A 21,545-nucleotide genomic window follows, 5' to 3' on the forward strand; every position below is an offset into this window, starting at 1 on the left:
TCTACACTGATCACTAGTCACTTTAAGAAGATACCTTCAATTAAGACGATTTCCCCTCTAGAAACCAGAAGTTTTAGGAAAAGTGTTAATGCAAGTTAGTTTTGAACAGAGATTTTTGATCTATTTTTATAGAGCAGGGGTGGGCAATAATTTTTGGTGGGGGGCTACTCCAAGATTTTGGAAAGTGGACAAGGACCACACTTTTCCAAGGAGGAGGTGCAGGGTCTAGGGTGGGGGTTGGGTGCAGAAGGCGCTCAGGGTAAAGGACTGGGGAGTGGAAGATGGTATGAGGTCTGGGAGGGAGTTTGGGTGAAAGAGGGGGTTGTGATCTGGGTCAAGAGATTGGGGTGTAGGTTTAGGGAGAAAGTATGGGTGCAGAAGAGGATTCTGGCTTGGAGGAGGGGTGTAAGAGGGTCTGGGAGGGAGTGACTTCAGACAGGGGGGTGGAGAGCAATGTTCCCTTTAAGATTTTCCATCCATGAGCAGAGTGAGTTTTGTCTTGTGCACCACTACTGAGGTCATGTGCACTTGTTCAGATGTGTGCCACCACGACACCTACCAGTTACTAACAAACATCTTAGATACGTATGTCATGGAAGAACGAATACTGTAAGAAGGGATAATTTCACACTGTGTTGCAGCTATTCTCTACTCCCCCTCCCCTGGGCTAATGGGGAGCAGATGGGGGACAAGGCGTGAGGTAGACCTGAGGGGCTGGGCTAAGTCTGATGTGAGGAGTACATAGAAAGAGACCGCCAGCCAGGTGTGGGAGAAGCTGCACCAACTGGGAGAAAAGAACGGTTACTTACCTGTAACTGTTGTTCTTCGAGATGTGTTGCTCATGTCCATTCGAAGTAGGTGTGCGCGCTGTGTGCACCACGTCTTCCGGAGCGTTTTCCCTAGCGGTACCCGTAGCGCCAGCGGGGCGCCCCATGGAGTGGCGCTGCCATGGTGGGGCATAAGTACCCTTGCTGGTGTTGCCCCACCTCAGTTCCTTCTTGCCGGATATTCCGACGAAGGGGAGGTAGGGTGGGAGTCGAATGGACATGAGCAACACATCTCGAAGAACAACAGTTACAGGTAAGTAACCGTTTTTTTCTTCTTTGAGTGGTTGCTCATGTCCATTCAAAGTAGGTGACTACCAAGCTAACCCCAAGGAGGAAGGGTCAGAACAGTCATAGCACCAGAGTCATAAAGGAAGGTGAACAATAACAGATTTATTTGAACAAATAAACAGTGACAAGTCACCAACCCAGAACAAAGACAACGAGATCTATATATTTACATATTTACATCACAGATTCAAGGACTGCAGAGCCCACCCTTGCCTGGCCTGTTGAAGTAGCACATAATGTGTTGCAAATGTGTGGAGGGAAGACCAGGTGGCTGCCCTGCAAATGTCTGTGATAGGTACTTGGGCACCAAAGGCTACCGAGGACGCCTGCGCCCTGGTAGAGTGTGCCTTCACCCTGGGTGGGGTTTTACCAGCCAGTTGATAACACTCTGCTATACATTGCACCACCCATCTTGATAACCTTTGCATAGAAATAGGTGAACCTTTTCCCTTATCCCCAAATGCAACGAACAATTGTTGGGATTTACGGAAGGGCTTGGTTCGATCAATATAAAAAGCCAGCGCTCACTTGGCATCCAGGGAATGTAGAACACGCTCCTTAGGGGATGTGTGAGGTTTAGGGAAGAACACCGGTAAATAAATCTCCTGAGATAGGTGAAAAGGAGAAACCACCTTCGGGAGGAAGGTTGGATGAGGCCGTAGCCTTACGTTATCATGTGAAAAAACAAGGTAGGGCGCCTCTATAGTCAGCGCCCTTAACTCTGATACCCTTCTAGCAGACGTAATGGCTACTATGAAAGCAACCTTCAATGAAAGGTGCTTCAATAAGCATGTAGCCAAAGGCTCGAAAGGAGGGGACATAAGCCTGTGAAGGACCAGGTTGAGGTTCCAGGCAGGGTATGGAGCCCTCACCGAGGGGTACAATTTCTCCAAACCAGTAAGAAACCTTTTAACCACCTGGTTAGAAAAAAGAGAGGTTCCTGCCGTACCAACATGGAAGGCGGAAAGAGATGCCACATGCACTTTAATAGAGGAAAAGGACAGGCCAGAAGAACGGAGTTGAAAGAGATAGTCGAGAATAGTTGGAATAGGGGCCGAGGACAGTTGTACTCCTCTCCGGGACGCCCAAGACGAGAAGCGCCGCCACTTGGCAGCGTACGACCGTCTAGTAGAGGGCTTCCTGCTGCTAAGGAGCACCATCTGTACCTGTCGGGAACATTCCCTTTCTGGTTGGTTCAACCACGGATAAACCAGTCCGTTAGATGAAGAGACCGGAGATCCAGGTGAACCATTATCCCCCGTCCCAAGTTGTGTTAGCAGATCTCAAACTGGAGGGAGTGCTATAGGGTCTTGGGTCAGCATGTCCACCAGGATGGGGAACCAGAACTGTCTGGGACACCTGGGGGCTATGAGGATGATCGAGGACCTGAAAGTTCTCGCTCTGGTCAAAACCCTGGAAACTAGTGGAAATGGGGGGAAAGCATAGAGAATGCCCTTTGGCCACACGGTCGTCAGGGCATCCCCCAGGGAATATTCCCCCAGCCCCAGCAGGGAACTGTAGTTCCTGCACTTCGCATTGCGTGCCGAGGCAAACAGGTCGAGGTGGGGATAGCCCCACCTGCGGAAAACCTGGCTGAGGACATAGTCCTTGAGCGACCACTCCTGGGCTCCAAAGGATCTGCTCAGTGTGTCTGCAAGTAGGTTTTTGCACCCGGGGAGGTACTCCGCCTGAGGCGTGATATTGTGCGTGACACACAGATGCCATAGACGCTGGGCCTCCTTGCATAGGGGTGGCGAACACGCCCCACCCTGCTTGTTGAAGTAGAAAACCACTGCAATGTTGTCCATACGTACCAGGATGGAGCGGTGGGAGAGCCTCGGCAGGAATGCTTCGCGGGCCCTCCTCACCGCCCGCAGTTCCCGGACGTTGATGTGTAGGGACCGTTCGGAAGGGGACCAGAGGCCCTGAGTTCTGTGGCACCTGAGGTGTGCACCCCATCCCAGGTCGGACGCATCGGTGACTAGCGTCAGCGAGGGGGGAGGAGCATTGAAGGGAACCCCGCTGCGCACCACGGATTCCTGGGTCCACCAGAGTAGGGAGTCCAGAATGTCCGGGGGCATTGATACTATGGAGTCCCATAGACCCTTGGATTGGCAGAAGGCCTTTGCCAACCATGCCTGCAGAGGTCTCATCCTCATCCTGGCATGTCGCACCGTGTAAGTGCATGTCGCCATATGTCCCAGGAGGCAGACCCGAGGAGTCGTGATGGGGGACAGGGTTAGTTCTGAAATCAGCTCCACTATGGAGAAGAACCAGCTGTGGGGCAGGAATGCTCTTGCCACCTTCGCATCGAGTAGGGCTCCCACAAACTCTATGCTCTGGGAGGGGGTCAGGGATTACTTCTCGACATTTATCATGAGCCCTAACCTTAGGAAGAGAGCTCTTATGAGTGATACGTGAGCTTCTAACTGCTCGTACGAGCGACCTCGGATTAACCAATCGTCGAGGTACGGGAACACGTGTACCCCTCGATTGCGCAGAAAGGCGGCAACCACAGCCATACATTTTGTGAATACCCTTGGTGCAGTACATAACCCAAAGGGGAGTACCATGAACTGAAAATGATAACGGCCCACCATAAAACGGAGGAACCTCCTGTGACTGGGCCTGATAGCCACATGGAAGTAGGCGTCCTTTAGATCGAGAGTCGCGTACCAGTCGCCCATTTGTAGCACTGGGATGACCGAGGCTAAAGTCACCATTCTGAACTTGTGTTTTACCACCGCCTTGTTTAAGTATCGAAGATCCAGGATAGGACGAACTCCCCCTTTTGGTTTTGGGACGACAAAATAACGGGAGTAGAACCTCTTGCCCCACAGATGCGGGGGAACCTTTTCTATTGCTCCTTTTTCGAGGAGTGCCCCCACTTCCTGAAATAGGATGCGTTCGTGAGGGGTGTCCCTTATTAGGAACAGGGTAGGGGGTTTTGAAGGCGGTGGGCCCAGGAACGGGACAGAATAGCCCGTATGTACAATGTTCAGGACCCAGGCATCTGATGTTATTCGGGCCCATGCCTGGGCAAAACGGGAAAGCCGGGCCCCAAACGGGGGGCCAGGGTGGCAGACTGGTACGGGACTCTCGAACACCACGTCAAAATTGAGGCTTGCCCTGATTGGAAGGGCTGTGGGGACCTGCCCTCTGGGAATCTGACCTGGGGCGACGATGTCGACCCCTAGGCCCTTCAGGGTGCGCAGCCGCCCCGGCACCTCCACAAATCCCCACGGGGGACCTGGGGCTGCGCTCTACCCTGCTGCCTATACGGCAGTTGTCACCGCTGCGTGGCTGGCGTATGTATGCCTAAGGACTTCAAAGTTGACCTAGTGTCCTTTAGGGTATGGAGCCTGGAATCTGTGTGCTCCGAAAACAAGGCCTTTCCTTCAAAGGGCAAGTCCTGGATGGTATGCTGCACATCCGAGGGAATCACCGAGACGTGGAGCCATGCTCCACGGCGCATAATGACACCCGTCGCCATGGTGCAGGCTGCCGAGTCCACGGTGTCCAAAGCCGCTTGGAGGGCAGTTCGAGTAATGACTTTACCCTCGGAAGCCATAGCTGCAAACTCCTGGCGGTCCTCCATCGGGAGTCGGTCTCTAAATTTTTCGATCGCCTGCCAGGTGTTGAAAGCATACCTGCTCAGCATCGCCTGTTGGTTAGCGATATGAAGCTGCAGAGCACCCGTAGCGTAGACCTTGCGGCCTAACAGGTCCAGCTTCTTAGGCTCTCTTGCCTTCGGCGAAGGCCCGGGCTGGGGAAGCCTTTCTTTTTGGGCCGCGGCCTGTACGACCAATGATCCCGGGATGGGCTGGGAATAAAGAAATTCGTGACCCGACTGTGGGACAAAATCACGCCTTTCTACCCCTTTTTGGGTAGGAGTCAGAGTTGCTGGCGTTTGCCACAGGGCATTAGTAATTTTTGACACAGTTTTATTGAGCGGTAGAGCGAAGCGCGCAGGGGTGTCCTCAGTGAGGATGTCTACCATTGGATCGGTATCCTCAATTATGGGCTCAACCGGGACAGCCAGGTTGGAAGCCATGCGCCGCAGGAGGTCCTGATGTGCTCTGGCATCCATTGATGGTAGCCCAGGCGCTTGGTCTGCCAGTGCCTCATCGGGGGAGGATGACAACGACGACGACTCCTGAATCAGCAGAGGAGCGGTCGTGACCAACTGCGGAGCCGGTTGGATGGTCTGAGTTTCCGGAGAGCCTGTCTCCGGTACCCGTGGCTGTGGTGCCGCAGGATCTTGTTGCGGCACTCGAAGGCGGAAGGGGGGTGCCCTAGACAGGGACGCAGAGGGGCGGGAACGGTGCCCCGAAGCCTCCGACCCCATAGATGGTGGTGGTTGTCCCTGCCACTGATGATGGGCCCAGGGAGTCCAAAAAGGCCACTGCGAATGAGGGGGCCACATCTTCTGGTTGTGGCCCCTCCAGTGCCTGGATCTGGACCTGTGGGTCGAGGAAGCTCCCGAAGACCCTTACCGCACCGACACCGCGTCCGAATCCAAGGAGTAATCGGACTCAGGCCAAGGGGGGGCCGACGAGGATTGTGGTGCAAACTTGGCCATCGACTCCGGCTTGCCCGCGTGGGTGCGGCGAGGACGTGCCGTCTGAGGTACCGGGGGACCCATGTCCGGTGCCGTAAGGGCCGCTGATAACTGCGGCACCGGGAGACCCAGACCCGGTGCAGCGAACTCCGCTGAAGCAGTCAACTGTGGCACCGGGGTACCCAAGCCTGGTGCCATTTGCGACGTCATTTGTGGCACCAAGGTGCTCAGGCTCGGTGCCAGCTGCACCGTTTGTGGCACCGGGGTGCCTAGGCCTGGTGCCGAGTGCGTCGCCAGTAACTACGGCACCAAAGTGCTCAGGCTCGGTGTCGGTTGCGATGCCTGGAGTTGCGGCACCGGGGTGCCTAGGCCCGGTGCTGGGTGCATCGCGTGCACCAGGCCCAGTGCCAGTTGCGCCGACTGAAGCTGCAGCACCGGGGTGCTCAGGCCCGGTGTTGGTAGTGTGGCCAGCAGCTGCGGCACCGGGGTGCTCAGGCCCGGTGCCAATTGCGTGGCCAGCAGCTGCGGCACCAAGGTGCTCAGGCTCGATGCCGACTGAGTCGTGCCCGACTGAAACGGTACCGGGGTGCCCAGGCCCGGTACCAGGGTAGACCACTGGGTCGATTCCGGTACTGATGACGGCACGGAGACGGACGCTGACTCCTGGGAGGCCACATGGCCATGGGGATATGGCACCGGTATGGCCAAGTGGGGCTCTGGCAACTTGGAGACCAACGACCTGCCATGGCTCGACGCTCTCTGAGAATGACGATTCGGCATCGTGAAGGGTGCCGTAGTAGTAGCGGGACCCCACCGGGGTTGGTCCCGACGCATAAGCCACTGTAGCATACCGACCCTGGCCATGCATGGGCGACGGCGGTGCCCTCTGAGCTTGCACCGGGGGCGATCTCGACCTGTCCGAGTCAACCAACGACGGCGGGGAGGTTATAAGACTTATTAGGTCCTGCGCTGCTTCAAAGGTGTCCGGTGTAGACGGGTGATGAGAGGGCAGGCGACCAGGGCTCACTAGACCCCCTCGGTGCTGACAGTGCACCGGAGGGGAAACACGCACCGGTGAATTGCCGGCGCGGTGTCCAGCCGACGTCGGCTTCTTAGACCGAGACCTGCCCCGGGACTTCTTCACTTTCTTAGACGGTGGAGAGTGAGACCGGTGCTGGGATCTTGATGTTGATTCCCGGTGCTGGTGTGTGGTCTCGTGTGTGGAGGCCAGTGCGCTGTGCACCGCAGGCTGGTCCGGCGGTGCCGGTTGAAGCACCATCTCCATGAGGAGAAGCTTCAAGCGGGAAACTCTTTCCTCGTATGAGGCTTGAAAGACTTGCAGATTTTGCAGGCAATTGCCAAATGAGCCTCACCCAGACACTTAATGCAGCTGTCGTGTGGGTCGCCCCTGGGCATAAACTTCCCGCAGTCAGCGCACACCTTGAAGCCTTGCGGCCCTGGCATTCATTACCCCCAAGGGGGGAAGGAACAAAAAACAAAAACCTAACTATCTAACTACACAACTATTTACAATGTGAGAAACGGGAACCATTAACTATCTAAGCCTAACAACTATAGAGAGAGAGAGAGACGCTCCAACGACCGACACGGCGGTAAGAAGGAACTGAGGTGGGGAAGTACTGAGGGGTACTTATGCCCCGCCATGGCGGCGCCACTCCAGGGGGCGCCCCGCCGGCGCTACGGGTACCGCTAAGGAAAACGCTCCGGAAGACGTGGTGCACGCGGCACACACACCTACTTCAAATGGACATGAGCAACCACTCGAAAAAGTGTAACTCTTCCCCGAAGGAATCAGAGCTCAGGTTTACAAGGCCTGTGTTAATGGTGCTCTCCCAGCCTCACTAGGACACATGCAGTCTGTCTACCAAGAAATCACCCCGCCCTCCTTCACTTCAATATCTGACTGCCTCACAATCGCAAATGCCTGTAGCCTCACAACTGTACAGAGGGGAAACTGAGGCACAGCTTTGTACATTTAGCATAATGGAATATGACAGTTTTATATACATATTAATCTGAGTTTAAAATTTTTTACTAGATGATCCAATGACTAAACAAGCCATACAGGCATATTTTGAGCCATTATTCTTTGAAGTCAATGGCAAAACTCTGATTAACTTCAGTGGTGAAGCACTGGTTCCTTATTTCATTCCAGTACTTTTTGGTGTCTTCCTAAATTCTGATTCTCTTTTGCAGCATTATTTGAATATATCTGTGGTTATGCATGGCAGAGCATGTCAAAATAATCGTATGGGGGTTTATGCTGGGTTAAGGAGAATCATATTTAATGTTGCTAATTTTCACATTTCACCCATAAAAATCTTTCTAGCAGCAACACATTTATTGCACTGTATTTCAGAGTCTCTAATTTATTCATGGATAAATGTTTCATATCATGAATTTTTCCAATAAATGTATTCTGAAATTCATGCGTAAGTACAGCTTCTGTAAAATGGACCCAATGTTCTTTAAAGAGAGAGATTTCTGCCAGCTCCAACTGAAAAGTTTGGAGGGCAAGTCCTGTGGTTTTCTACTCAGACAAGGATCCTTCCTTTGTTGAGCATTTGAAGATTTAGCAGTTTTATAGAAACTCTTGATGCAACTTCAATTGTGTCGCTTTCTATCTGCAGTTCTTCACATTAATGAAATGTTTATTGTGATTTTTTTGTTGATGGTGGGACTTAGGGTACATCTACACAGCAACATTTCAAAGTAACTTAACAGCAGGCAGTTATTTCAAAATAACATCGAAATACCACCAAGCTGGAGGACTTCTTACTCCGACTCTTGTAATCTTCATTGTATGAGGAGTAAGGTAAGTCGGAGGAAGAGTGCTCTGTTTTGAAATAAGTGCTGCTCCCAATTTTGAAGCTACACAATTGATGTAGCTCAATTTGCATAGCTTATTTAGAGTCAAGCCCTGCCGTGTAGATGCACCCTTATTCTCTTTTTAGTACTGAATAACTTCCTTTGGAACCATTTGTAGTTCCCTTTCTCCTGATATACTACTGTTGACTAGCCATTTTCACTGGATGGATATTGGTGGGGCAGTTTACTTTTAGACACCATGTTAATGATTGGGGAGGGGAGGCTGAAAACTGACATTTTCCCTGGGCAGCCAGAGCAGCCACCTGCCCACCACGTGGCCCTGGCCCGCTGGAGCAAAGCAGGAAAAAGACTTTAAAAGAGCAAATCTCAGTGTCATAGCTGTAATGTTTAGTAACTTCCAGCAATACAGAACATTCAAGGAGATTAATCCAGTTTTTACAAAATCAAACCAAAGTTTGCTGATTCCCTGTAATTTTCAGCCTTAAGCTTTTCAACAGTTACAACTGTTACTTGGTTCTCAATTTCTCCCTGACAAAGCTATAGTCAGCCTATTGTTGTTTTTGTTTTACAGCTTCAATAGCAAGGATGACTAAAGGTCCTGAAAGGGTAGCAAATGTTTTCTAAAGGGGAAAACCTGAGGATCCTCAGGTTTCCTGCACAAGAACTATCCTGGTAGCACAGCATGTTTATTCATGGAAATAGTAATCAGTTAAAACTCAAGTTAGCTCTGGTTTAAAACTATTCACACAGGTTTTAGGCTTAACAATTTAACCACTTGCAGACACTCTGAAATAACTCACCTTGATAATCTGTGCTGCTGTAACTATTATTCTGCGTTACTTGATCATTTTCCACTCCTACAATTCAAACACTTCCAAACAGAAAAAGCATTGCATATGGGAACGTTAACGAGCAGCCACCTGCCTGCCTGCCATACGGTTCCTCTGGCCCTGGTCCCAGGCAGCAATGCGGTTCCTTTTGCCCCGGCCACCCGAGCAGCCCCTACTGTCTGCCACTGGTTCCTCTGGTCAAAGCAGCCACCCGCCATACAGCTCCTCCAGCCCCAAGAACAACCACCTACCACGTGGCTCCTCTGGTCTTAGTCACCTGAGCAACTAGCTGCCTGCCACCCACCATACTGCTACACAGCTCTGCTTAGGAGGTGGGCGGAGCAGTACATTTTTTTTTGTGCGTGCACACAAGCGTGCAACTTAGAGGGAACTCTGGTGCAGAGAGTTTGGATGGTGACCAGGTTTGGGATGTAAAAGCGTAGGCGACTTATTGACTAGGCTTATTGGGTAGTCAACTACTCGCATTCCTCCCACCTTACTACCACTGTATCAGAGGTAGCAAGTGGGGGGGGGGGGGGGGGGAGAAGAGGAAGCAGGAGCTGGTTTAAAAAGCCAGTTTCCTGCAGCACCATCTCTGTGGTGCAGGGGGCAGAGGAGCAGGGCAGACAGAGGCACAGGACCCGGCTCTTACTACATTTAAAAAGTAGAGGCACACCAATGTGAGCCAGGACTGAGCAGTCCCAGCTTGCGCCAGGTCCTGGACCTACTCCCACTGCAGATCTGAAATTTAAAACTTAGTAGGAGCCTTTCTGCCTGCACACCTGGCTCCTACTACATGAAAACAGCAGTCACAGAAGCCCCTTATTAACTAATCGTGTACTTGATACAAATGGTAACATCCTTAGACCAGGGGAGATGGAGTGCAGGAGGGGCAGGCTTTAGCAGAGACACTAACCTCAGCATCTCCCAGCCAGCAGCCGTGCAGTACCCCCAAGGCAGGCTGGGCTTCCTGCTGCAGCCCCAGATGGTGTTAAACTGCAGGCTGTTCCCTCCCTGGGCTCTTAGCTCCAGGCAAGGGCAGGGAAGGCACTTTCCCCATCCCTCAGACCAATTTCTTCACACCTATTAGCTGTTTTTAGCCAATAGGAGCTGTGGATTGGGCTGGGAGATCATCTCCCCCTAACCCTCCAGAGCAGAGCACCACATGGAGCAGCACTCTACTTATAACAGCAGATGCTGTATGCCTGAGGGTCCTGGCAAGATGGGCTGTGGGCCAGTGAGATCCCACCCTTGAGGGGTATCTTGCCTACCCCCGGATAAAAATGGTAGCTGAGTAGTGATGAGAATTTTATTGGCACCTAAAATGCTGGACTTAAATGCCTAAAGGAGTTCGATGCATTATGTTCTTTGTTTATCTAGCTTATAATACAAACAAAGCAGGCCAGGGTCTGCCTACACTGGCACATCTATTGTTGTGCCAGCAAGGCCCCATGTATCGCAAAGAGGAATTTACTTCAAAGGTAAGTAGCCTGTCTCCCATAACATTCAGTATCAAATACCTCAATTACTGCTAGTTGTAATAATTCTACTTTACATCAACTAACTTCAGTAACTATTTCCTTATTAAGCACTGTCATCATTGCTGAAAAGAGGGTCTGATCTCAGTGTCACATTACCGAATTGGAGGGAAGCAGCCAGATCGCTGCTGCACCCCTAGGTGGGGGTGTTGGCCCCAGAAATCTGTATGAAAGGGAGCCATGTGGGGTATTGAATGGGAGCTTGTTGTTTTCTGATCCTGTGTACACTGTTTATGTGAGTATATAATGTCTGTGTGTGTGTAGATCTGTAATCTGTGTGGAAACTGAAGATTTCCCTGCATGTGGTTAAGCATTGGGCAGGGCCGAGCCTGTGGACATGCTAATTACCTGTGGGACAATGGTTCTCAATGGGCCAAAGACACACCCAAAGAATGGGGGCTGTCCTGAGAGCAGCCAGCAGGGAACACAGAGAGGCTGAGGACCAGGTGACCTGCTACATACTAGAAGAGGCCAGGAAGGAGTATAAAGAGGCCATGTGGTCGATGCCATTTTGTTCTCAGCTCAGCACTTCATCCCAGAGGCAGCACTGCAGGGATTGAAGAGCCCGGAAGACCTGTGAACCCATCCTGATCGTAGGATGTGCAACAAGAACTCTTAAACCAGCAGCTGCAACATCTCTGCTAGAGCCTGCATCGAGTACTGGGAGATTCGGTGCATGTAACGTACTGTACTTTAATAACCTTACTCTCATGCTTTTCTTTCCTGTAATAATAAACCTTTAGATATAGATTCTAAAGGATTGGCCCAGCGTGATTTGTGGGTAAGGTCCAGAGGGTAAATTGACCAGGGATCTGTGGCTGGTTTCTTGGAACCGGACAGAACTTGTTTGGGGTAGGTGGGATTGGGTGCTAGGACCCCCCACCTGTGTATGAGGCCCGGGGCCATCTGGGGCACGGATATTGCTGGGGTGTCGGAGGGGTTTTGCTCGGGAGGCTTCAGGCAGGCTGCTGAAGCGCTCTGTGAGACTGGTTTGTGGCCTGTGTGGAGAGGTCACCAGTCGGGGGCTGTAAGGAACCCCGGATTTGAGCAATTCGCCCTGAGCGGACGCACTCAGCTGTGCCCAGACAAGGCCCGGTCCGTCACACTCAGAAATAGTAATGTCAGGTTTTCAGAAATTTTAAATAGCAAGTAGAAGTTAGCAAAATGGGCCAGACTAGAATGCACATTAAATAGGGGGAAAAAAACCAACCCAGGATTAATTCCAGGTGTATTTGTGGACTTGACTTTACAGTGAAATTCTATCACTTATCACACAATTCTTCACCATCTGAGCTTTAATTATATCTATTAATACCAGTTCTTCTAATTGCAAGAAAAAAACCTTCTAAAGGCATAAATCAATAGCAACCTTTGAGTTGCAGATAGCTTGAAAGAGTGAAGTATTAATTGTGATACTTAATATTTTAGCATTGGTCAGTGTTATGTTAATATGTTTATTCTGCACTCCCAAACCATTTCCTGTACTGCATTAGGTGTCAAATGCCTCACATACTTAACTTCACCTCAACAAAACAAAATTAATAATTCAGTTGTGTGAATGCAAGAATATGACACACTGAAAACTAAAAGCCTTGTGGCAGGATGAAATTAAATGCTGTTTGTTAATTTGCACATTTAAATTAAGAATGTGTTCCCACAATGGTATAAAATTTAGGTCCAGCTTGTTATACAGTTGAAAGGCCTTTTATTCTGGTCCTCTGCCAGAGAGATTTGGAAGGTAGGATGCTTATAACTGGGTTCTATTTCAGATGTTCTGAGAGCCTGGGCACACAGAATTAGTTTGTGCCTCAGTTCCAATCTTGAAAGTGGGGATAATACTCCCTTCCACATAGCTATGCCTATTTAGATTGTGAACTCTTCAGAGTCTTTTACTGTTTGTCTAGTACATAGCACAAAGGTGTCTTCAGCAGTTAGGTGCTACTGTAATACAAATAAGAAAGCTTTATCGTCACATGTGTGACAGTTTGTAACAGCAGAGAACTTAGTTACTACTCTTATTGCCAGCAGCAAATAATGTCAGTCCTAAAAGTGTGCTAAGACATACAGCGTGCTAAAATGCTGTTTATAAAATTGATTTCCTTTGTAACACAAATACAGAGATTCACCCTCTTCTGATCCAATAGTTTTCTTTGACAGGACTGCGTAAAAGGTGGATGTTGACCTTGCTACATAAGTGCAGAAACTTTCTACAGTAGTCTGACCACACAACAGAAGGTACAGCACATGCACTGAGTAAAGAGGGAGCAAATAAGGGACAGTGAAGTTACAAGCTTGTTTCCCCACTGATGGACACTTCAGATATACAGTGGAAGTATGTATACTGGATGATGTGATACCTTAGAAAAAGGTCACTTGAGAGAAGGGATGTGAAATGCTTGTGATAATAGGCTACATCTACAGTAAGAGCTAAAGGCATGGATCTCTGGCTTGTGTATACATGTTAATGCTAGCTCAAGTATAAACAGCAATGTAGCCTTCATAGCATAGGTAGCAGCAAAACTGCCAAGGCATGTCCATAACAAGCCTGCCTGAAAGGAAAGGGTGCTAACTTGGCACAGCTAAGCCATGCCTTTGCTGACACCACTTGTGCTCTCACAGCTACACAGGTATTTATATTCACACTAGCTGCAGTATGTATACATGAACAAGTGAATCAGTCTGAGTTCACAATATAAATACAGGCAGTCCCTGGGTTACGTACAAGATAGGGACTATAGGTTTGTTCTTAAGTTGAATTTGTAAGTAAGTCGGAACTGGCTCCAGATTCAGCCGCTGCTGCTGAAACTGACCAGAGGCTGACTACAGGAAGCCGGAGGCAGAATTGCTCTGCCCCCAGCTTCCTGGAATCAGCCTGATCAGTTTCAACAGCGGGAGAATCTGGAGCCTGGAACAGAACAGCTGGGGCGCTGCCCGGTAGGTTCCCACAGGACCAACCCGGCAGCACCCCAGCTGCTCTACCCGAGGCATCCCGCAACAAAAGCCTGGTCTGCTAGTGTGCCCCCTCCCCCCCCCCCCCCCAGCAGACCAGGGGGACAGGAGCAAAGCCACCCAGGCAGCGGGACTCCCGCCGCCTGGGCAGCTTTGCTCCTGTCCCCCTGGTCTGCTGGGGGGGGGGGAGGGGAGGGTCCAGCAAAGCCGCTGGACTCCCCCTCCCCCCAGCAGACCAGGGACACCTGAGCAAAGCCGCCGCCTGGGCAGCTTTGCTCGTAAAGCTGCCCAGGCAGCGGCTTTGCTCGGGTGTCCCTGGTCTGCTGGGGGGGGTCCAGCGGCTTTGCTGGACCCTCCCAGCAGATCAGGGGGACAGGAGCAAAGCCGCCCAGGCGGCGGGGGTCCCGCTGCCTGGGCGGCTTTGCTCCCGGGCAAATGAGCAAACCCTCCCAGGCAGCGGCTTTGCTTGGGTGTCCCTGGTCTGCGGGGGGGGGGAGAAAGGAGGAGGTCCAGCGGCTTTGCTGGACCCCCCCCAGCAGACCAGGAGAAGCTTTTCTCGCCCCCGGAGGACATGGGTGGTGACCCGCCGCCTGTGAGCTCCGGGGCGAGAAAAGCCCCGTTCGTAAGTGCGGATCCGACATAAGTCGGATCCACGTAAGTCGGGGACTGCCTGTATACAACCATCAACTCAAGCCCAAATTTAATTACTGAATAAATTGTTCATATGACCACACCAAATGGCATGTGAACTGCATAAGCATAAATTCTCTAATCAATCAGTTAATCGCTGCTTATTTGCAAGTTTTCCCTTATTCAAAATAAATTTGTTCAGCAGTTAAGATAGGATGCAGGAGCTGAGCATCACAAAAGTTTAGGGTCTAATGCTGTAGACTGACAAGCAGCATTTTTTGATTAAATTACTTAGCACAGTGTTTTCACCCTGTGGTAATTTACTGTTAGGAGCACACAGGTACTGTTCTAAACGCATGTTCCATTCACATGTCTGTGAGCTACCTTTCCATGTTATAATGATTTAAAAAGGAGATGTCATCACATTTTGCTGTAACCCAAGGCCAGTAGTCAAAGGGGAGAATTTGCCCTTTTTCTGAATCAGTGTTTTGGCAATATACAGTCAACACCTGCAGAAGTAGGGCTCTGACTACAAAAATATTCCAAGTAGAACACAATCGCCAGAAGACTTCAGTGGTATATACCTGAGTGCAACTAAGGGTACGTCTAGACTACATGCCTCTGGCGACAGAGGCATGTAGATTAGGGTACCGGACATAGTAAAATGAAGCGGCGATTATTTAAATCGCTGCTTCATTTTACTATGTCCGGTACCCTAATCTACATGCCTCTGTCGCCAGAGGCATGTAGTCTAGACGTACCCTAAAATATCTTGACTAACTTGGAAAGGCACAATCTTACAATTCACTGAAAAAAATCTGACTGAAGCATGTTATCTAAAACATTCAACATACACAAATAGTAATTCAACTTTGATACATGAGGTTTTGAATCAAATAGGTTTAATTTTATTTAAACAAAATTCTTTCCCAAATATAGCACTGTAGTCTTTGTAGCAGCAACCAAAGAGACATTATAAAACAATCCAGAACACAGAACAGGAAGAATACAAAGGAAGTATTTTCAAACACAATTAGTCTAAAAAGTCCTGGAGTACACAGGAATGGTTCACGTTATAAAAAGTTATAATAAATTATGTCATCCTTTTAGTTTGTTTTCCAAGTGATTGATGTTATGTCTGTACCTTCACCTGTGTTTATTACGAACCTGCACGTGACCTTAAGCTATAAGTTTTCAAAAGATTCTAGGAGAAGTATATAAATTCAGCTGTATTTCAATGGGACTTGTACACCTCAAATTATTTAAGGATTTTTTTGGGGGGGAGGAGGGGGAAATCACTATAGCTAATGAGTAGTCAACCAATAGCATAATTTAGATATTGTGCATCAGAACTTCCACATAGCGGTTGTAGTGATAAAAATTTTGGTTACTTTCCCCCCCTTGTCATTAAAAATCTCTCCTTAGATCTTTTTAAACTAGTCTTTAGCTTATTTGACTGTACACAATATATGAAACAGTAGCAAATTTGAGTAAGAAAAACCTCATCCATAACGGTCAAATCAATATGTGCTTACAGATTCAATGCATTACTCACACTGTATTTCATCTGAAGGTCTCTTTTGGAAAAGTAGACTAGTGTAGGGGTAAAGATTAAGAACTGGTTTCAAGGAATGGTTAACCAAAGCAAGTTTTTTTTTTTTTTTTAATATAAATATAGGATGTACTTATTTATTTTAATAAAAATACTTACTTAGTATAGATCAAAACCAAGAATTCCTTAATACATTAACTATATAGCTTTTAAATATATTAAAAATATCTTGAAAGAGGTAATATTTTCAACAAAATTAAATTTACTTTGAGGTTATATTAAAAATTCCTACATTCTCATAATGCTCAGCAGTTTCAGGGAAATGGACTCTAATTTTTCAGGGGATTGACAAAAGTTTAAGGCCTTTACAAAAAAGTTGGGGAAATCAATATAAAATACTGCTGTGCAACAATGATACTCAATTTAAAAAAAAGCAGTAGTACTATAAGTAGAGTTTACACTCTTTACATATGGTGCATATTATTTAGTAACTCAAATTCATCTTTCTTCCCCTTACTAGATCTACATGATTCTGGCATGACCATGTTAATCATCAAGCTTTCAATTCCATCAATGGATGAGCCATAAATAGCTGGAACTTTTGGAGTGGAAGCCAAGACATCACATACAGTGGAAAAAAAAAATTCATAATGTCAGGATACAAGTATCTAAATCAGCAGTTTAATTCAGTACAGACTGTGCAGCTTCCCTGATGATCGATGCAGCTTTATCCAATTCTTCTTCTGTTTGTTCCACTGTTACCACTACTCGAATACTGAAAAAAAAACCACAAGAGTAGGCTCTTGTAATGACACATACATTAAAACTAGCATAGGAGAAACAAAGGAATATCAGAATTATTGGGTGAAAAGTTTCGCACCAATTTAACAAACTTAATCAATCTTTAAACCTCAATTTGAGAATATCCTACCACCTTAATTAAAAACACATTATAAATGCATTCCTCAAACAAAAGAAAAGGGCAGTGATTAGTTACCTGATCATGGGGTGCAGAAAGGCTGCTCCTTTCATTACTAGGTCCACACTGCTTTGATGTTGAGGTGGGGGGGAGGAGTGCGTCCAGCATTGCTTTATTTTTAGCACTTATGTAACCCATATATTTGTGCATTCTCATATCTAATCCCTTGTCCTATTTGATACATTTCATGCTATGTAGATAGCTACTTCTTTTATATAAAGAACATCCTTCTAATCGGTTACATGGAGATCATGCATAGCAACAGTGTGGTTTTGCCCATTTTCCCCATTCAGATGTTTTAGTTTTGAAGAACTTTTATCTACTTTGCTCTCTGGAATACTTATCACCGATGTTTGGGGTTACAAGTATTTTTTTCCTCTCAACTTGTAGCAAGCACCTGTTTTTCTTAACTTTTAGTTAAATCAAAATCAAACAGTTTAGAAAATTTGGTTTAATGTACAACTGTTGGGCCATAAACTCAAGCACAAATGAGAAGGTACATAACAGATTTGTGAAGCAATGATTCTTTAGCAAAGCAAACAGTCATATTATCTCTTTTGAATTAGGCACTGAGAGCACCATCTTATTCCCACATTTAGAAATACAGTAAAACGCCAATTGTCCAGCATTCAGTGGTCCGGCACTCCCGATAGTCTGGCACCAACTGGAACCCGGAAATGCTCCGGCCACCCGGACAATTGGAGCTGCTGTGAGCCCCATGGGCGCTCGCGGCTGGGAAAGGGAAGGGGAGAAGAGGGGAAGGGGATTATACCCCTGTGATAGGTCTTCCGGGATCCGCACTGTGACCGGCCGGTTGGGTGGGTGGGGAACAGCGCAGTGAAGGGCAAACCCTCTGCTGTTTTGCAGGAAGTCGGGGGAAGCTGCCGCCAAAAGTTTCCGTGAGGGAAGCGGGCTCCCCGCCCCCCCAGACTGCAGCAGTTATCGCCGAGCAGGGGGGTGAAGGGCGGTGCTGTGAGACCAACCCGCAGCACCCCAGCTCTGCTCTGAAGCTTCTCCAAGTCCACTGCTCGTCAGTGGCAGCAGAGGACTTGGGGAAGTGGCGCGGAGCAGAGCAGCTGGGGTGCTGCCGGGCGAGTGGAGGGGTGGTTGGTGCTAACTGCTGCACTCTGGGAGCTGGGGAGCCCGTTCCCCCTCCCAGAAAGTCTTGGCAGCGATGTGAGGCTTCCCCCGCCTTCCTGCAAAATGGCGGAGGGTTCGCCCCTCGCCACACCGTTCCCCGCCCACCTCCCGGACGCAGTGCGGGTCCCAGCAGACCCGTCACAGCCCCTCGCTAGAGTACCTCCCAATAATCTGGCATATCCGATAATCCAGCACCACCTAGGTCTGAAAGGTACCGGATTATCGGAAGTCTACTGTACTTTCAAGTTCAATGGGCCTCTTATAAAAGCCTGCCAGGGTAGCAGTGAAAGCAATACTATTCTGCTGACAATGAAGATTTACTTTATCTTGACACACAGGTTATTTTTTCAAGACACCATAAGCCGTAATATCCATTAAAAGTTTATTGTAAGCATGATATTTCTCATTCTTCACCTGGCAAGCTATTAAGAAGGCCAAAAGCAGACACTTTGTTTATAAAAACATTTAGGAGGTTTTCCTCATGCAAGAGGGATAAAAACAGAGGTTTCTGATTTTTGCTCACCTAGGTGGTGGAAGACATTTCTCTTCTTTTTCCAGATAACAGGCTTGAGTTAATGCAATACCTCTATTCATACACTGCAGACATATAAACAAACAGTTAAGTAACTGGCAACTTCAATACCACACTAGTATTACATTCTATGAACAACGGTTATTTAATGTCTGCTAGACAAACATGGCAGAATCTTGTATAGCACAGAGAAAAGTACACATCAAAACCAATGGCAAGTCCTGTATCCAAAGTACTAGCAATTCCCTAATTAGTTGCCATTATACAACACTCCAGCGCATAAATGCATCCTTTAAAAGTTTAAAACTTTTTAAAAACTCAAATGAGTTTCTACAGTAGGTGGTTGTGTTATCCTAGAAGAGACATTCTGGGGCAGGTATGACCTTTCCTTCTGCATCTTATTACCAGCATTTTGGAGTGGCTCAGTTGATTTTTAGAGGGGGTCTGAAATGGAGTAAAAGGACCACTCTCCTAGGTATTTCATACGTTAAGTCAGTAGGAGTTCCTAAATAGAGAAGGCTAAGAATAGGCTTCTTTAATTTCACACTTGTCTGCAAGTTCAGCTAAAATGTTACTTAAAATAGGATTACACCAACTACTTAGTAGTCCTTTTTATTTTAAATATCAGTAAAATCATCCAACTATGTCTATTGAGTATTTCTGCTTTGCTTCTATGAATGCTTCACAAATTGTTGACCTTGATTAATACACACTGACTATACATCACTATCTAGTATCCCTGTCTATAGAAATCATTGCTGATGAAGTCAATACGGATACTGTGGATAGATTTAAGACAGAGGATGGATTAACTTTAGGACTTAACATTTGTAGCTATGCTAATAAAGAAAAAAAGACTGCAATTACCTATGGAATAAAGAGTTATTGTAGGTTATATACCATGAGTATTATCTTGTTCTTTAGTAAGAAGGATCTCATGGACTAAAATCACCAATGTAAGCAGTTATTGAGCCCATACAGAAAACTATGGATGTGAATGACTACATTTAAAAGATTTCTTAAACAGAAGAGCACCTATTAGAGTTACATTTTCAAATTTAGAGGAGCTCAAACACAAAGCAAGTACTGTTATCCCCCCCCCTTCCCGATGTCCCAAATGCACAAGATGCACTCATCTTTCACACACACCTCTCACATAAGATGTCTTGAGAATCACTGTAACAGTGGTTCTCTAACTTGCACTCTTGGGCCACTTGCAGCCCATCAACACACAGCTGCAGCCCATGTTACATTCTCAGGGCCATACAGGGAGTATTGTGCTTTAAGTGCTAAACTTTGTAACAACCTGCAAAATAATAATAATATGCTCATGGACTCATGTAAAATTCCATCCGGTAAAAATACCACACTTAAAACAAAACAGAAGTTCAAATGCTTCAATAGAGCAACAGAAGTCTGCTCATAAAGAATAACTTAGTTTTTAGACGTCTCAGAAAAGTCCTTTCTAATCCATTCATATATACATTGGAGTGGGCAATCATTTTTAATGGGGGCCACTTCAAGAATCTGGTAAGTGGTCAAGGGATGCACTTGGAGAAAGAAAGGTTTATCGGTTAACTGTTTACAGAATCATACTCCCACATCCCTTGTTTTTAGTTGGATGTTTCCCCTCCTGCTCAGGTTATTTTCCCAACCTTACTCCTGTGATTTTTTTTAAAATCTCTTTTCCTCTACAATACCATCTCACATCTTCAAAAAGTGAACAGGCACCTGCTGTTCTCCTTATTCAATTGCTATTTCCCAAAAGGGGGTCTGGCAAACTCCAGGTCAAACCAATAATTCAACCAACTACCATGCCATGGCTTTGCACAGAATTATTGCTTTGCTAATACTTAAAGAGTATAGATGCTTTAATTTTAAAAAAGGACACTTACATAATCTACAATTCTCTTGAGTAACTTCATATCATTCTCTCGAGAGCCACTGGTCTCTTCCAACTGAAGGTGTAATGCTGGAGAAAATGACTCCCCCACAACTATTAGACCAGAGATCCTGAAACAAGTCAAATAGTTTCAGTGATCAGAATAAAACAGCAAGGTATACAAACAAAATGGTGTAAACACAAAACAAAGCTATTTAAAGGCTTGCTCATTTTTTGGCAGTATTTCAGGAAAACACTTTCTAAATTGTTTTACATTGGGAGTATGTGTTACAAGAGAAATTTGCATGCAAACAAAACTTTATGCCTTTGAGCTTCTATATACCAGCAACCACAACAAAATTTCAACTATGCAGCCACAAGTTACTCGTGAGCAGCAGCTAATTACTGAACAAATCCAACAACCCTACTGCACATTGTTTCCTTCTCAAAGGATGCTTACACCATGTGAATTTGGGTAAAATAGATTTGTTGCTTTATGCAATACCTATCTAATTTTCTCTGATTTAGCTGTTCTGCTCTAACAGAATATTTACAACACAAGTGGGGAATCAGTTGTCTGCCATAACCAATGTTAATTTTTCAATAAGGCTTCATATAAGTTGAATCCCTTTCCTTAAGAAATGTGAGATTGTAATACACAAACCTAACAGTTCATTCCTTGATTTGTAAGGCTGATTCTTTAAAAATCACACACCTTGAGGCAAGACTTAAGCACAACATATTTTACCAATAAAAGACAACACCTAGACACACCAATCATAATTAAGAATCAGTAGGGAAGTTAGGAGGGGAAATAACCTTCTCTTATGAAGAACTGTAAATTCCCTATCAAGAAAAGTAATCAATACAGTAGGAGACAAAATGAAAAATCCCAATTCTTGGTTTCCAAATATTAACAGCTTATCACATTCATGCACTATGCTGCTCGTGTCAGCTTAATTTAGATTTCCTAGCATTGGCAGATTG

The 21,545-nt window shown here is 47.0% G+C and overlaps 1 protein-coding gene across 2 annotated transcripts in view; it reads right to left on the reverse strand.

The window, feature by feature from the left end:
* Positions 1-15,358: 15,358 nt before the first annotated feature.
* Positions 15,359-21,545, reverse strand: part of SPTLC1 (serine palmitoyltransferase long chain base subunit 1) — a 40,864-nt gene continuing 34,677 nt past the window's right edge. For both annotated transcript variants that reach the window (XM_075931904.1, XM_006131877.4), the window contains exons 13-15: positions 20,572-20,689; positions 18,668-18,741; positions 15,359-16,800 (exon numbers count right to left, since the gene is read on the reverse strand). In XM_075931904.1, coding sequence (XP_075788019.1) covers positions 16,707-16,800; positions 18,668-18,741; positions 20,572-20,689 — 286 coding nt within the window. In that variant the 3' untranslated portion in view covers positions 15,359-16,706. The remainder of the gene's footprint in view (positions 16,801-18,667; positions 18,742-20,571; positions 20,690-21,545) is intronic.

Source organism: Pelodiscus sinensis, chromosome 6 (genome assembly GCF_049634645.1).
Source record: "Pelodiscus sinensis isolate JC-2024 chromosome 6, ASM4963464v1, whole genome shotgun sequence".
NCBI lineage: Eukaryota > Metazoa > Chordata > Testudines > Trionychidae > Pelodiscus > Pelodiscus sinensis.